This window comes from Onychomys torridus, chromosome 6 (genome assembly GCF_903995425.1).
Source record: "Onychomys torridus chromosome 6, mOncTor1.1, whole genome shotgun sequence".
NCBI classification, from domain to species: Eukaryota; Metazoa; Chordata; class Mammalia; order Rodentia; family Cricetidae; genus Onychomys; species Onychomys torridus.
Genome location: NC_050448.1, coordinates 67,391,632 through 67,406,697, shown reverse-complemented (window position 1 = coordinate 67,406,697; position 15,066 = coordinate 67,391,632). Strand labels below are relative to the sequence as shown.

At 47.9% G+C, this 15,066-nt stretch overlaps 1 protein-coding gene and 1 non-coding gene across 2 annotated transcripts in view; both read left to right on the top strand.

The window, feature by feature from the left end:
• Window positions 1-15,066, top strand: part of Ints3 (integrator complex subunit 3) — a 44,557-nt gene that overhangs the window by 16,634 nt on the left and 12,857 nt on the right. The window contains exons 4-10 of the mRNA XM_036190105.1: window positions 3,916-4,029; window positions 4,287-4,371; window positions 5,962-6,028; window positions 8,297-8,441; window positions 9,784-9,913; window positions 11,669-11,766; window positions 13,665-13,856. Coding sequence (XP_036045998.1) covers window positions 3,916-4,029; window positions 4,287-4,371; window positions 5,962-6,028; window positions 8,297-8,441; window positions 9,784-9,913; window positions 11,669-11,766; window positions 13,665-13,856 — 831 coding nt within the window. The remainder of the gene's footprint in view (window positions 1-3,915; window positions 4,030-4,286; window positions 4,372-5,961; window positions 6,029-8,296; window positions 8,442-9,783; window positions 9,914-11,668; window positions 11,767-13,664; window positions 13,857-15,066) is intronic.
• Trnaa-agc lies at window positions 4,549-4,615 on the top strand. Its single transcript has one exon. It is a non-coding gene; the product is annotated as a tRNA-Ala (tRNA).

Below are 15,066 nucleotides of genomic sequence, written 5' to 3'. Positions count from 1 at the left end.
GTTCCTAGACTCATTCCTAGGCCTTTGGTCTAGGCTCTCGCTGCTGGTGGCCTGGAAGAAGGCTGGAGCTGTGACCCTGTGCTGCTGGGTCACTGTCCTCAGCAGGGCCAGGCTGACGCTGCCTCTCTACCACCCAGTCCTTTTTCTTTTGTCTGAGATCGCTGCTTTTGTCTGTTCTGTTTTTGTTTTTCTTCCCATCTGCTTCTCTTCCAAAGCAGTCAGCAAGCTGGCACAGAGGTTTCGACAGCTGGCAGCGTAGGGCACATGGTACTGTGGGTACCCAGCTGTCATGTTATCAGCGGTTACAACTGATAAAGATCCCTGGTGGAAGGTGGAATTAGGCAGACAGTATCCACGGCTCTTCATCTGGTCTCATACCTCCTGAAAAACTGGCCCTCCGTCCCTGTCCTGAGTCTGGGCTACATTTCTGGTATTTCTTCTTTCGTTTGAGCAGACGAGGCTCTGATGTGGTTAGCTCAGTACAGGTTTTTCTTTCTCCCTCTCCCTCCCGTTTCCTCTAGGACATTCTGTGACTTACCTGTGAGGAGTCTCCAGAATGTGCTCTCCCAATTTGATAACCAGTGTGTCAGCAGAACTGAGTTGCCTGTCTTGTGCTCACTCTCTTGTGGTTTTTTTTTTTTTTTTTTTTAATCTCTCAACAGTCTACCTCCTAGATAGAGTCAGGATAAATTCTCCTTTGGGTATGAGAAATTTGTGGCACATGAAGAATCTCTGTTGATTTTTTTTTCGTCAGATCAGTTAGACTTGAGGACAGAAGAGGCAGGGAGAATGATGAGAACAAATCTTGTTAGAGTCCCACGCCCCACTAAGCCAAAGAGCTGTTGGTAGTGAGGACCACGCTTTAGAATGCTTAGCGTGAGTGAGTTTACAAATGGAGTAACTTCAGAGTTGTCATAATTCTTCCCTCCATCTCTGGCAGTCTTGTCTCCTTTAGTTAGTTTTCATATTTGTTTCTGAGGTGGTTAAGCATGGTATTTGAAATTAGATTGCCAGGATTTATTTGTCTGTTTGTTTTGTGATGAGATCTCATGCTGTAGCTGGGGTTATAGATGTGATCACTGCCTGGGTTTAATGGCCGGTTTTCCCCCCAAACTCTTGTTACCTCTCCTCTCCTCCCCCCTGTCCTCTCCTCCCCCCTCGCTCCCCTCCCTCTTCCTGAGGCTACCTCCTCACCTGTACAAAGATAACAACTAACATCTGTTTCAAAGGGGTTTTAGATTTACCAAGTGCAGTAACATAGACAAAGTCTGTGCTGAGGTCAGGGAGTGTTAGCTATTATTATTGTTGCTAATTTTTCTTCAAAAATGTCTTTTGATTTTCACCCTCCTCCACTCCTCCCTCCCCGTCTTCCTCCCCACCTAACTTTGTGTGTTCTCTCTCTCTCAGTTTTGTTTGTTTTTGTTTTGAGGCAGGGTTTCTCTGTGTAACAGTCCTGGGATTAAAGTCATGTGACACGGCCATCCAGCACTCTTGCATGAGCTCTCTCTCTCTAAAACAAAAACAAAACTACAAAAATGATGGCTGGGCACGGTGTCACATGACTAATCACAACACTTGGGAGGCAAAGGCAGGTGGATCTCTGAGTTACAGGACAGCCTGGACTATGGAGAGAGATCCTATATCAGAAACCCACTGCAAACGTACAAATAAAAACCCATACACACAATGAAAATCAAAACAAACAAACAAACAAAATCACTAAGATAAAAAGTGTCCAAATGAAAAGAAACAAAAAGCCCCCATAAAAAAGGCATGGAATCTGCTTTTGCTTTTGGTTTTGTTTTTTTGGTTTTTTGAGACAGGGTTTCTCTGTGTAGCCCTGACTGTCCTAGAACTCACTCTGTAGACCAGGCTGGCCTTGAACTCAGAGATCCTCTTACTTCTGCCTCCCAAGTGCTGGGACTAAAGGCGGGCACCACTACTGCAGGTGTGCAAATACCAGAGGTTAGGGGTCGGCCCTGTGCACTATCATGACATCTTTTTTCTTTTCTCTCTCTGTCTCCCTCCCTCCCTTTCTTTGTTGCCTGGGCTTCATATGGTTCAGACTTACTATGTAGTTGAGGATGATCTTGAACTCCTGATCCTCCTTCCTGCCCAAGTGCTGAGAAGACAGGCAGGAACCTCCACACCAATTCATTGTTAATCTTTTTTGGTGGTGGTAGTGGGGGCAGTGGCGGGGGCGGCGGCTGGTTTTATTTTGTTTTTGTTTTCATTTTTTTGAGACAGGCTTTCTCTGTGTATCCCTGGCTGGCCTTGAACTCACTTAGATCCACCTGTGTCTGCCTCCCCAGTGCTGGGATTAAAGGAGCCACCACCCGGTTTATTGTTAATCTCTGCACCCAGCCTTCTGAAGTTTCTACCTAGCTAAAACTTCTCTACTGAAGTTTTGCCCTTTGGCTAGGACCCTGACAGGACAGAACTCAGCAGGTGGGGGAGGCAGCTAATGAGGTTCCCTAAGGAAAAGCTCCAAGGGAAAGGGAAGCAGTGACTCAGGAGAAACTTCTACACTCCCTCCCCTCCCCCCAGGGCTGAGGCTGCTGCGGGGACCCCCCTTCAATACTTGGCATTCAAGAGAAAAGTCTAATAAAGATCATGTTTGGGGGCCGGCAAGCTGCCTGAGTGGGTAAAAAAAGCACTTGCCATACAAGCCTGATAATTTCTCTGTCTCAGACAAGTTCAGAGTTCAGTCTCTGGGATATAAGTGAAGGTAGAAGGAACTGATGCCATAGTTTTCCTCTGACCTACACACACACATACAAATAAAGGTTTTGTTTTATTTGTTTGCTTTTGTCGTCCCCCCACCCCAACACACACTGTTTCTCTGTGCAGCCCTGACTGGCCTAGAACTCACTTTGTAGACCTGTAGACCAGGCTGGCTTCATAGAGATACACCTGCCTCTGCCTCCTGTGTGCCAGAATTAAAGTTGTGTACCACAGGACTGGAGAGGTGGCTCAGAAGTTAAGAGCACTGGCTGCTCTTCCAGAGGTCCTGAGTTCAATTCCCAGCAGCCGCATGGCAGCTCACAACTGTGTTATTCCAGTTCTGGGTGACCCTGTGCCCTCAGACATACATGTAAGCAAAGCACCAGTGCACATAAACTAAAAATAAATCAATCACTAAAAAAAAATGTTGTGCACCACCACGTCCGGCTTTGAGCGGCTGTACTAGGACATATCTGTAATCTCAGGAGGCCGAGACAGAAGGCTTGCCATACATCGAGAGTTCCAGGACAGTCTGAGCCACCATGTAAGGCTCTGTCTGAAACAAACAAGGAAGTGTTTGGTTTTGGTTTTAAGCAAGGGTCTCACTTTGTATCTCAGGCTGGCCTTGAACTTGTGATTCCCCTCCCTTAACCCCCAAATGCTGGGATTATAGGCATGTGCCACTACATCAAGCTAAGAAAGTTCGACTTTATTTCTGTTTTTTCTCCCAGACCCTCATCCCTTAATATTCCCTTTGCTGCATCTGACTGGGATACAGCAAGTCTACAGACGTCTGGGTTTCTTTTTGAATTTCACCCAAACCCACTCTTCAGTGACCTTTCACTGGCAGATGAAACGCAGATGGCTCCCACCTGGGTTTGCTCAGCTGGTGGCATCAGACAGTGTGATACTTCCTGAAAAGGGAGGTTGGGGACAGGGCCAGGAGCTTTGCCCAGCAGGCTTTCTCGCCTTATTAGAGAATCTTTTAGTCCTTTTCCCTAACCCAAGAGGCAGAGCGGAGGGTAGTTTTGGAACGGAGAAGCCGTGTAGAGGAAAGAGTCCAGAATGCAGTGTGTTCCGTTGCCACTCAGTACCCCACTGTTGTTATTTAAGAGACTGGCTTGGGGGTGGCTGGGTGGCTGTGGGGGAAGTCTTAGCTTGCTGGCTGCTCACAAGCCTTTCTTCTCACAGTGTTACCGGGACTTGGCTCTGGTGAGTCGTGATGGTATGAACATTGTCCTGAATAAGATCAACCAGATACTCATGGAGAAGTACTTGAAGTTGCAAGATACTTGTCGGACTCAGGTAAGGCTCGAAAGGAGAAAAGGAAGGCTGCAGTGTAACTCAGGGTTAGAGCATGTACTTAGCACGCACATGAAAGGGTTCAGTCCCCAACCCCAAACAAGAAAAGAGCAGAGCTCAGTGGTATAGGCTGGAAGTGGGCCCTCTAAAGGGAGAGGGTGTGGGCTGCAGCTGTTACTGTGCACCTAAATTGTGGGTGACTAAGTTAGCTCCTTTTCAGACTCACATCGCTGCTCTGTATATCTTTTCCTCTCCTTTAGCTGGTGTGGTTGGTTCGGGAACTGGTGAAGAGTGGAGTTCTGGGAGCTGATGGTGTCTGCATGACATTTATGAAGCAGATTGCAGGTAAGCTTGCTGGCAGGAGCATAGGAGAAAGGGAAGGCGCCCAGAGATAAGCCTAGGCAATGCTTAAGTACCTAGGGAACTTGATTCATGGGGTCTTGGACCCTGATGTAGACATCTTCTGGCCACATATATTGCAGGAAAAAATGGATTAAAAAATCACAGGGGGCGGGTTGGGGATTTAGCTCAGTGGTAGAGCGCTTGCCTAGCAAGCACAAGGCCCTGGGTTCGATCCCCAGCTTAAAAAAAAAAAATCACAGGGGGCTTTTGAATCAGTGAGTCTTGCCTTGATTTCTTTCCTGCTAAATTAAGACCTGACCAGGTGTTTGGCCTGGATTAGCCAGTCACCACCCTGGAGTTAGGAGCATGCTAGATCAGGAAGGGGGGCAGGGAGAAACAAGGAAGCCATGTGCTCTCTGCCTTTCTGTTTTCCCTGGCTTCACCCCTGTTCTAAACACTGGCTCCCTAGTGATTTTGGCAACTAACTAGGGCCAGTCTGAGGGACATTGTCACAGAATAGTCCCTGACATTTAGGGTTTTTCTAATCTTGGCATCAGTGACTTCTGTCTGAAATATTGACTATGGAAAAGGTCTGCCTAAGCCATCTCTTCTGCTTTTGAGATCGCTGGTGTTTTGTTTTCTTTTAAAAACAAGAAAGCAAAGTATTAATAATAGATAAAAATGAGGCCGACCCTGCAGCTCTGCTTCACCAGTGCCCATTGGTGCCCATTGGTGTCTTGCTATGTAGCCCAGGCTGGCCTCAAATTCCCAGTCCTGCGTCAGCGTCCTTGGTGCTAATGGTACAGGCCTGCACCATCACACCTGGCTGTGCTTTTCTTTTCTTTAGGGCTCTGTCTAACACTGAGATCCCTGCTTAGTGTGGACGGCCCCCAGTGGTTGTGATATGACTATGTGAACACTGATTTTTTTCCCTGAGACCCAGGGTGGTGTGTGACATTGGTGTGCTTTGTATTTTTATTCTTTCTCCACACTTCCTTTTCTATTGACACTCCAGCCCCACTTCTCATCCCAGTGTTTCTGTCTGGCAACACTGCATGCTAATTCTGCTCCAGGAAGTTCAGTGGCAAGGTCCAAAGACTGGTGTCTGGAAATGACAAGCTCGTACACACACACACACACACACACACACACACACCTCCCGCCCCTTAGCCTGTCAGGATCCTGAACCCTACCCTGACACCCAGACGCTGGACTGCCGCCATGTCAGCTGCCTGCGTTTCTTAGGCCCTAGTGCACATCCCACCTATGCTGTTTGACTGGGGCTTCTGCTTGTCTGAGACATGACTTTGCAGGGACAAAGCGTTGCCTCTGCATTTCCAGTGGCTAGGACAATGTCGGCTCTGGTAAAGTAGCAGTTCTAGAAAATCAGAGCACTCTCTTCCTTTCTCTCAAGGCAAAGGGGAAACCGTGAAAGCCTGGAAGAAGAGAGAGAGGTTATCCTAGCATTCAGGGCAGTGGTGACAGGATAGCGGGGTGGCCTGGCAGGGTGAGTGAAGAGGTTTGTTGGTTCCATTAGCTGAGTTGCTAATTAGAGCTACTGTATTCTGATTCTTCCCATCCCCTTGAAATCAGGTGGCGATGTTACAGCCAAAAATATCTGGTTGGCAGAAAGTGTTCTGGATATCCTGACGGAGCAGAGGTAGAGTCTACCATGAAGGGTGGGGCGAGACCAGATACGGCCATGAGGGGTGTGAGTATGGGACGTGAGTGGGGAAGAAAGGCTGTAGAGTGCTCTGATGCAGTGGGAAGGTGGCACATGGAAGAACTAATGCCACAGTGTCCCAAGGGATGAGGAGTGGGAAAGAAGGACCTTGCTGAAATATCTCAGAGCCCAGGAAAAACTGGTTTCATCTGATAAGGGTTTATTTTTGACGCAGACCTCCTTGGAATGTTTATATTTTGGGGGAGCTGGGGGAAAATGAGCTCAGTAGAGGGGGCCGGCCAACCACTCGAGCCTGGCAGGTACCTCGTCCTCTTCCAAGCTTCTCAGTCCAGCACATGCTCTTTTTTGGAATGTCCCAGGGGCAATGTGGGTGAAGAAGTAATAGAGAGCAGAGAATCCTGCTAGAACGTGATACAGAGGCATGTTTGACTTTCTGGCTCCTCTTCCCCATCAAAGTGAAGGCCTGGAAATGGTGTGAGGGCTGTTCCATTATGTAAATTTGCTTATGGCTTCACTTGACCTATGTTCCCAGTTTCTGCCTCACTTAATTCTAGCGTCTCTTTCAGAGTAAGGACATCCAGTAGCCAAATGACTAAGAGGCCTAATATTGTCCACATTTGTTCCAATTTAAAAGATGGTTCTCTTCATAATCAAAGCTATGCTCTGCCCAGGCCTGCTGTGCAGCGCCACCTAGTGCCCCAGCTCAGTTATGCAGCTGCCCTGGGGTTGGTGTCATCACACTGGCAAAGCCGCTTCCAGCGGTTTCTTACTTAGGCCTCTGCTTCTCTTTAGATCTCTTGTTTCTCGACTCCCTTTGGCTAGAGGGCCTAACTTCCATCCCTCTCCTCCTCCTCCTCATACCACCCTAGTGGTCAGATTGGTCCTTCCCCTCAGCTAGGAGTCTTCCTCAAAAGTGATCCTCTCTCATTCTGTTCCTGGTGCCAGATTCTGTCCGTCATCCCTTAAAGTGAATTTCCATGCAGGGTGTCACATAGCAGCCGCCTTGCTGCCCAGCCCCATCACATTTTTGGTGAAAGGGACTGCCTTGGCATTTTAAATATGTTCTAGCTTACCATCCTGTTTACCTGACCTTTCCAAGTATTTTTAGGGATGTGAGGGTAAAAGGAAGTATGTGTCCTTGAGTAGCATTTCCATTTTGTGAAAACAGGACAGTGCTGGGCATTGTAGCGCATGCCTGTAATCCTAGCATTTGGGAGGCTGAGGCAGGAGGATTACTGTGAATTCAAGTCTAGCCTGAGCTATCTAGCAAGACCCTGTCTCAAAAAACAGAAGCGATTCATACACACCCTACAGAAAAAGGGAAAAGAAGACATAAGAAGGAGAGAAAAGGCCATAGTCTTTTATTAATTCAGTGGCTTGATTGCTTTTCCTGAACCAGGATGTTGCCTGGTTGTAGTAATTAACCTCTTCCTCTAGTTCCTTCCAGCAGGGGTGTCAAAGCAATTACAAACCACTTGGCACTTGGAGGCAGCAGTAGAGTGCTGGGAACCTCCCCACTGTGGCTTTCCCTTCGCCCCTTTTGAACAGATAATGCCTTCCTCTCTGTTTTCCAGGGAAAATCTAAAACTCCGGAAAAATGGGCTTTACCATCTAAATTCAGGTGTCTCATGCCCGCACCCCACCCCCACCCTGCAACAACCTCCCGGATTTTGGTTTAGGGTTTAGGGCAGGTGACTCATTATGGGTGGGTGGGGTTGGTGGCTAGAGCCAGGGAAAGAAGGCTTGTGGCATGGTTGACTGTAATAAGCCTGATAGAGGGCTAGCACAGTGTGTTCTCAGAACTCCAGGTCCTGAAACGGTCCTGGAAATCCCCAAAGGTCCTTGCGTCACACTTAAGAGAATTACTGACAGAGAAAACATGTCCCATAGCTGAGCAGGAGAGACGTAGCTTGCCTGTGTTCAGTGCCTCAGATGCAGCGCTGCACACATGATGGGCCTCGCTGGTTCACGGAGACAGCAGCTGTTTTATTGGCAGCTGTGTAAAGGCTTATGTTATAAGAGGTTGATTTCATTCAGCACCTACCTTCGTTGGGCATTTTTCTGGGAAAGAAAATTAGTTCTCTTTACCTTAGTCAACTCGTAGTTAGTTAGTAACACCTGAGAAAAACCTTCAGAAGATGGAAGCCATTCTCAGTGTGTGCTCATCCAAGGAGTTTGAGGTGCAGGCTGGTAGAGCAAGTAGGTCTAGGCAGGAGGTAGATGCAGTGTCTTCCCTTCCTGCAGGGAGTGGGTCCTGAAGAGCAGCATTCTCATTGCCATGGCTGTGTATACATACCTCCGACTGATCGTGGACCACCATGGGACCGCCCAGCTCCAGACCCTCAGGCAGAAGGAAGTTGAATTCTGTATCTCCTTGCTTCGGGAACGGGTAAGGGAACAAAATCAGTATGAGGAAGTGATATCTAGATGTGGTATCCCAATGGCCTTTATGCATCTGGGCCAGAGATCCCTTGTTAGAGGTGCAGGTGGTTCAGATATGGTATTTTCATCATCCCTAGACAGCTCAGAAGTAAAGGACAGGGAGTTGGCATGGAATACCCCTTGCTCCTAGAAACGTCACACATAATGCTGGCATCCAGGGTTTTTCTGGTCAGTTTCGGTTTACGTTGTTGTACGACACAGCTATTCTTGTGTGCCCACTGATACATCAGCCCCACCTACCACGGAAGTAATTGACATGTTTACTTGTGTGGATTATGAATTATTTACTATAGTTTCTCCCAAGAGAGATATCCTAAATCTAAGCTACTATGAGGCCACTGGCCACATAAGAAAACTTAAGTTACAAGCAATATCAGATAAAACTTTAAAGTTCAGTAGTTAAAACAGATGCTACTCTTGCAGAGGACCTGGATTTGGTTCCTAGCACCCATGTGGTGGCTCACCGATATCTGTAATTCTAGTTCCAGAGGATCTAGCACTCTCTTATGGCCTCTGTAGGCACATAGTGCTTACATACATGTGGGCAAAACACTGATGTACATAATATAAAAGTAAATCTTGCTAGGTGTGGTGGCCCACACACACCTTTAATCCCAGCACTCAGGTAGCAGAGGCAGGTGGATCTCTGTAAGTTCCAGGCCAGGCTGGTCTACAGAGTAAAATCCAGGACAGCCAGGGCTACACAATCTTTAAAAAAAAAAAAAAAATTTCAAAGCCAGTTGGTGGTGGCACACACTTTAATCCCAGTACTGTGGGTGGCAGAGGCAGGTGGATCTCTATGTGTTCGAGCAAGTTCCAGGACAGCCAAGGCTACACAGAGAAACACTTATCTCAAAAATCTTAGAAATGTATTTACATAATTATATAGGCAATATTGTTTGGACCACACAGATATACAGATTATTCCTTTAATCACAAATGGTCTTTTCTGTTGGACAGAATGAACTTTGGGGTAGGATATGTGAGGTGTCACTTCCTAATCCCATACTTTTGGAATTTGGTTCCCTTGAACTGAATCAACGCAACTTCAAATGGAGTGGGGGCTTGATTGATGGGAGAGTCAGCAGGGCTCCCTCTTTCTTATGGTCCCCAGTTTCAGCCTCTCTTCCTGAACAGCTGCACAGCCAATCCCTTGACTCCAGAAGGAATCATGTCACGGTCCCTTCAGCCATCTTTCCCCCTATACTTTGTCCTACATCTAGAAGGTGAACCATGCATGTTTTCATTCTCTCTCCTGCCCCCCATTCTCCACCCTCCCTCCCTTTTAGTTCATGGAATGTTTGATGATTGGCCGGGACCTTGTAAGATTACTTCAGAATGTTGCTAGAATACCAGAATTTGAGCTGCTCTGGAAGGATATCATCCATAACCCTCAGGCTTTGAGTCCTCAGTTTACAGGTGAGCAAGTCCCTGGGTGTTCCCTGTCCTTGTTTGTTTGGGGTTTGTTTTGTTTTGGGTTTTTTGGTTTTTTTTTCCCGAGACAGGGTTGCTCTGTGTAGTTTAGGTGCCTGTCCTGGAACTCACTCTGTAGACCAGACTGGCCTCGAACTCACAGAGATTCGCCTGCCTCTGCCTCCCGAGTGCTGGGATTAAAGGCATGTGCCGCCGCCACCACCCAGCCTTGTCCTTGTTGTTTTGAGTGGATTTGAAAGGGTGGAGGTTTGTTGGAGAGATTTAGTCAGAGAAAGCTAGAGGTAGGACACACTTGGCCGAGTACAGCTGGGCATGGGAATGGCAGGGCCACAGAACAGTTCCTGACTGGGCTCTACTTACCTGGCTCCAGCTGTCATTGCTCCTAATTTAAAAAAAAAAAAAAAAAAAAAGTGGGTTGGGGATTTAGCTCAGTGGTAGAGCACTTGCTGCAAGCACAAGGCCCTGGGTTCGATCCTCAGCTCAGAGAGAGAGAGAGAGAAAAACCTCAAAATGGTTCATAGAGGCAGTTGCTGCTAAGCCTAATGACCTAAATTCAGTCTCCAGAACCCCACATGGGGGAAGGCAAAGAACTTGACTCCCCAAGTTATCCTCTACCTCCACACACCCACTGTGACACGTGAGTCCACATATGCACATCAGAAAATTAAAATGGAAGAAAAAATTTAAAACATAAACGCAGATTGAAAGCTGATCCCTTGACAGGGTGATGGATGAGCAGTCTCTAGCTTCACTGTGGCTGACAGGGAAGTCAGAGGCTAGTTCACCAGGTAGAGTCCTAAAAGAATGGCTCCCAGCATGTAGCTAAGTGATAAAGCACCTACAGTGTCCCGAGTTTGCGTGTGTGTGTGTGTGTGTGTGTGTGTGTGTGTGTGTGTGTGTGTGTGTGTTTTCCCCTGGCAAGGTCTTTCCTGTCTCTGACTTTCCCAGAATCCTTTTGTATTCCATAGCTTCATTCTTACACACACACACACACACACACACACACACACACACACACACAAACACAAGCTGCGGGCTACTCTAAGACCTTAGGCATGACCTGGGTTGCTCTGGGCTCCCCCTCATCAGAGGGTGTGTGCCAGCTCATTTAACCATCTGTACAGTCCTCAGGATGAGTGTTTTCCTTTCTGCACAGGAAAGTGAGGTTCGAAGAGATGAAGGTACCTGCTGAAGGCCAAACAGCTGGTCCATGACAGGCAGGATTTGGATCCAGTCTTTCTGACTGCAGTGTGTATGGCCATTCAGTCACATTGCTTCTAGGATCTGAGTGTCACCCTTAGGAACAGGAAGGCAGGCTAAGACTTCCAGTATTAACCAGGCGGTGGTGGCACACACCTTTAATCCCAGCACTTGGAGGCAGAGGCAGGCGGATCTTTGTGAGTTCGAGGCCAGCCTGGGCTACAGAGTGAGATCCAGGACAGCCAGAGCTGTTACACAGAGAAACCCTGTCTGAAAACAAAACAAAAACAGACTTCTCATATTTCCCCCTGAATTTCCCATCTACTTGTAACTATGAAAACATGGGTATCAGGCTCTGGAAGGCCCTCTGAAGGGAAGCGCCACAGTTGGTGTGACTGGTGGCAAGCTCGTGTGCCTTTGCTTGGCTTCTCGGTCTCGGCACGGAATAGGCCCGTGAGCAAAACCACACCTGCCCTGGCCCAGTTTCCTCTTCTGCCTTCCATTGCTCTGGTCTCTTACTTCTCTTTACACTTGGTTCAGGTATCCTACAACTACTTCAGTCGAGAACATCCCGGAAATTTCTAGCCTGTCGTCTAACCCCAGACATGGAGACGAAGCTCCTCTTCATGACGTCCCGGGTGAGATGATCTGTGTCCGGTGTTAGTCAAGCTCTCCGCAGATTTGACACCCCGACTGCTGCCCCACACAACGGTGGCTAAGTCCCTTACCTTTATTGGTGTTTTCCTTGGTTCAGTCTACGCCTGCACATTGCACAGGACCCTAAAAGAATGGTAGAGGGAGTATTCGAGGTAGAGTGTTGAAGAAGCAAAGCAAAATTCCGGCTCTTTTGAAGATTTGTGTTTAAAAGCAGCCTTTCCAGTGTTTGTACACAGGCTGTGGTCTTTGGTTTCCAAACGTGGCTGCACTGTGGTAAAGTGTCTGAGGACTGTGGTTTTCCTGTCTTGGAGGATGTTTGTGGAATCGAGGTTTAGTGGACAAAGGAGCTGTAGAGGTCCCTGCCTACAATCCCAGCACTCAGAAGGGTGATATGGAGGACTGCTACAAGTTCAGAGACAGCCTCTTCCTCAAAAGAAAAACAACAACAAAAAATGCTGGACACGGTGGTATACACTTGACATTTCAATCCCAACACTTGAGAAGCAGAAGTGGGCAGATCTTTATGTATTCAAAGCCAGCTAGCCCCCCCCCCCCCCCCCCCCCAGTGAGACTGTCTCAAAAGAAAGAAAAGAAAAAGCAAATTGTAGTGGGATGGGATGGCACATGGATTGGGACCCTGAGGCATGAGGATCTCCAATTCCAGGCCAGCTTGGACTACTTCACAACATTGTGTCTCTGAAAAGGCCACATTTAGAGCATATACATATTGTCTGAGTGACAGTTTCTTTGATTGTGATAAAATACCATGAACAGGAGCAGCTTGGAAAGGGAATGGTTACTTTGTCTTACACTTCCCCCACAGTCCACCACTGAGGGAAGTCAGGACAGGAACTCAAGCAGGGCAGGAACCTGGAGGTGGGAGCTGATGCAGTAGCCGTGGAGGGTGTTGCTTACTTGCTAGTTCTCACAGCTTGTTCAGCCTGCGTTCTATAATGCCCAGGACCACCAGCCCCTGGGTGCACCACCCACAGAGGGCTGGGCCCTGCCAAATCACGCACCAATCGAGAAAATGCACCACAGCTTTCCTTGCCCACAGGCCAACCTGGTGGGGCATTTCTCCAGTTGTGGTCCCATCTTCCAGAACGACTCCAGCTTATGTCATAAAACTAGCCATCACACATATATATGATAACATTTAGTATCTTTGCCATCGTTGCTGTGTTCCAGGTGCTCAGCCACTGTTGCTGCCACAAGTTCTGTTTCACAGTGTTGACCTGGAAGCATCTCGTTGACCTTTTTGATCTATTTTGATGTCTTCTGAGAGGGATATAGAGGAGAATTCCAGATCTGCCCCATTGAGTGCTACTGTTTGGTTGTTGGGTGCCTGGTTTGAGACAGGCTAGTAGTCCAGTTATCTTTGAACTATTGGCTGTTCTCCTATGTCAGCTTTTGGAGTGTGGGAATTTCTGGTATGGGCCGCCACATCTGGCTCTAGTGTTTCCGTTTGTAAACATTTGAGGTGTGTTTGGGGAAGGACTTGCTGCCAGGTCTGGAGAGTTTGCGCCATGTAACAGTCCTGTTCAGGTCATCCTGTGTCAGGAAGCAGTCAGTACTCAGTGGTGGCCAGGCTTCACACTTACTCTCCAGGAACATTCTTTCATATTCAGCCATAGCTCCAGAAAAGGAGAGAAGCGGAGGCTTCTGGCCAGAGAGCCAGTGACAAGAGTTAGCAGCCAGAATGGGCTGCAGCTGCTTTGGGAGGCCAGTGGGGCATGAGGCCAGCCAGAAAGTTAAGATCAGGTCATCCCCAAAAGGAGAGGGCCCTTGAGACACAAAGAGCTTACTGAAGTTGTCCCAAGGACACAGTCCCGTCTCCTACTCACCAGCCCACCCTCCTCTCCCCTTCCTCCTCCCTCAGGTGCGATTTGGCCAGCAAAAGCGATACCAGGATTGGTTCCAGCGCCAGTACCTCTCAACCCCTGACAGTCAGTCTCTGCGCTGTGACCTCATTCGATACATCTGTGGGGTAGTCCACCCTTCCAATGAAGTGCTGAGTTCGGACATCTTGCCCCGATGGGCCATCATTGGCTGGCTCCTGACAACATGCACGGTAAAGGGCCAGACAACGGGCCAGAGACTGCTGGGTGGTGAACAGTGCCTCTTCCAGCATGTTCCTGGACTTCTTCCATCCTGATTCCAGTGCCATCTGAACCCTAATAGACCTTTCACTGTGGGCCCCTGAATGCCTCAGGCTCTTCACCTCCCTCCCTATGTCTCTAGAAAGTGTTAGTGGCTCCTCATCTGATGAGCTTCGCTTGACTAGGCTCATCCTCTTTCTCCATTACTCTTTGTTGTTTGTTTGCTACAAGGTCTTACTGTATAGCTCTGGCTAGCCTCGAGCTACAGTCTCCTGCCTCAGGCCCCTCAGTACAGGGACTAGGTGTGCACCAACCTCTGTGCCCAACTCAAAAGTCTGGATTCTTGAGGCATTCCTCTAGGAATTGAGGGACCCCTTGGGCCTGAGTTTTTCCTCATTTGTAGAAACCATAATAGTTATTCTCTTGAGCTGTTTCCTATTTAGATTCAAGGTTTTCATACTTGTGTTTTATTTTACTCATTATTTATTTTATGGTATGTGCGTGCACACACACACACACACACACGTGCTGGTGGAGAGCAGAGGTTAGAGGAGGGAACTGGAACAGGTGCTTGGGCACCACCATGTTGGTGCTAAAAGAAGACCCAAGCCCTTCGCAAGAGCTCTGTAACCACTGAGTTATCTCCAACTTATTTTATTTTTTGAGACAAGGTCTTGGAGTATTGCCTAGGTTGGCCTGAAACTTGCAGCAATCCTCCTGTCTCAGCCTCCTAAGTGCTATAATCACAGACATAAGTCATTACACTACCCTGACTCTTCCTTTAGATCAGTTGTTCTCAACCTGGGGTCGAACGTCCTGCATACTAGATATTTACATTATGATTCATACCAGTAGCAAAATTACAGTTATGAAGTAGCAATGAAATAATTTTGTGGCCGGGGGTCACCACAACATGAGGAACTGCATTAAAGGGTCGCAGCATTAGGAAGGTTGAGAAGTGCTGCCCTAGATGCTTATTTCCACGACTTTGGCATCAACTTTGGACCCTTTCTTTCCCCAAACACAGAGAACCTTTAAGGGAGCCGCCATCCTCCGGTGTACTTTTTCTGTGCTAGGGTGATTCTGTTCTTAAGCATCTCACACCCTTCCCCCATTTTATGGTGTTCCTGGAATGTGCTGGTTCAGGCAGTGGGCCTTTCCTGGGGGTCTGTAGGGAGGTGC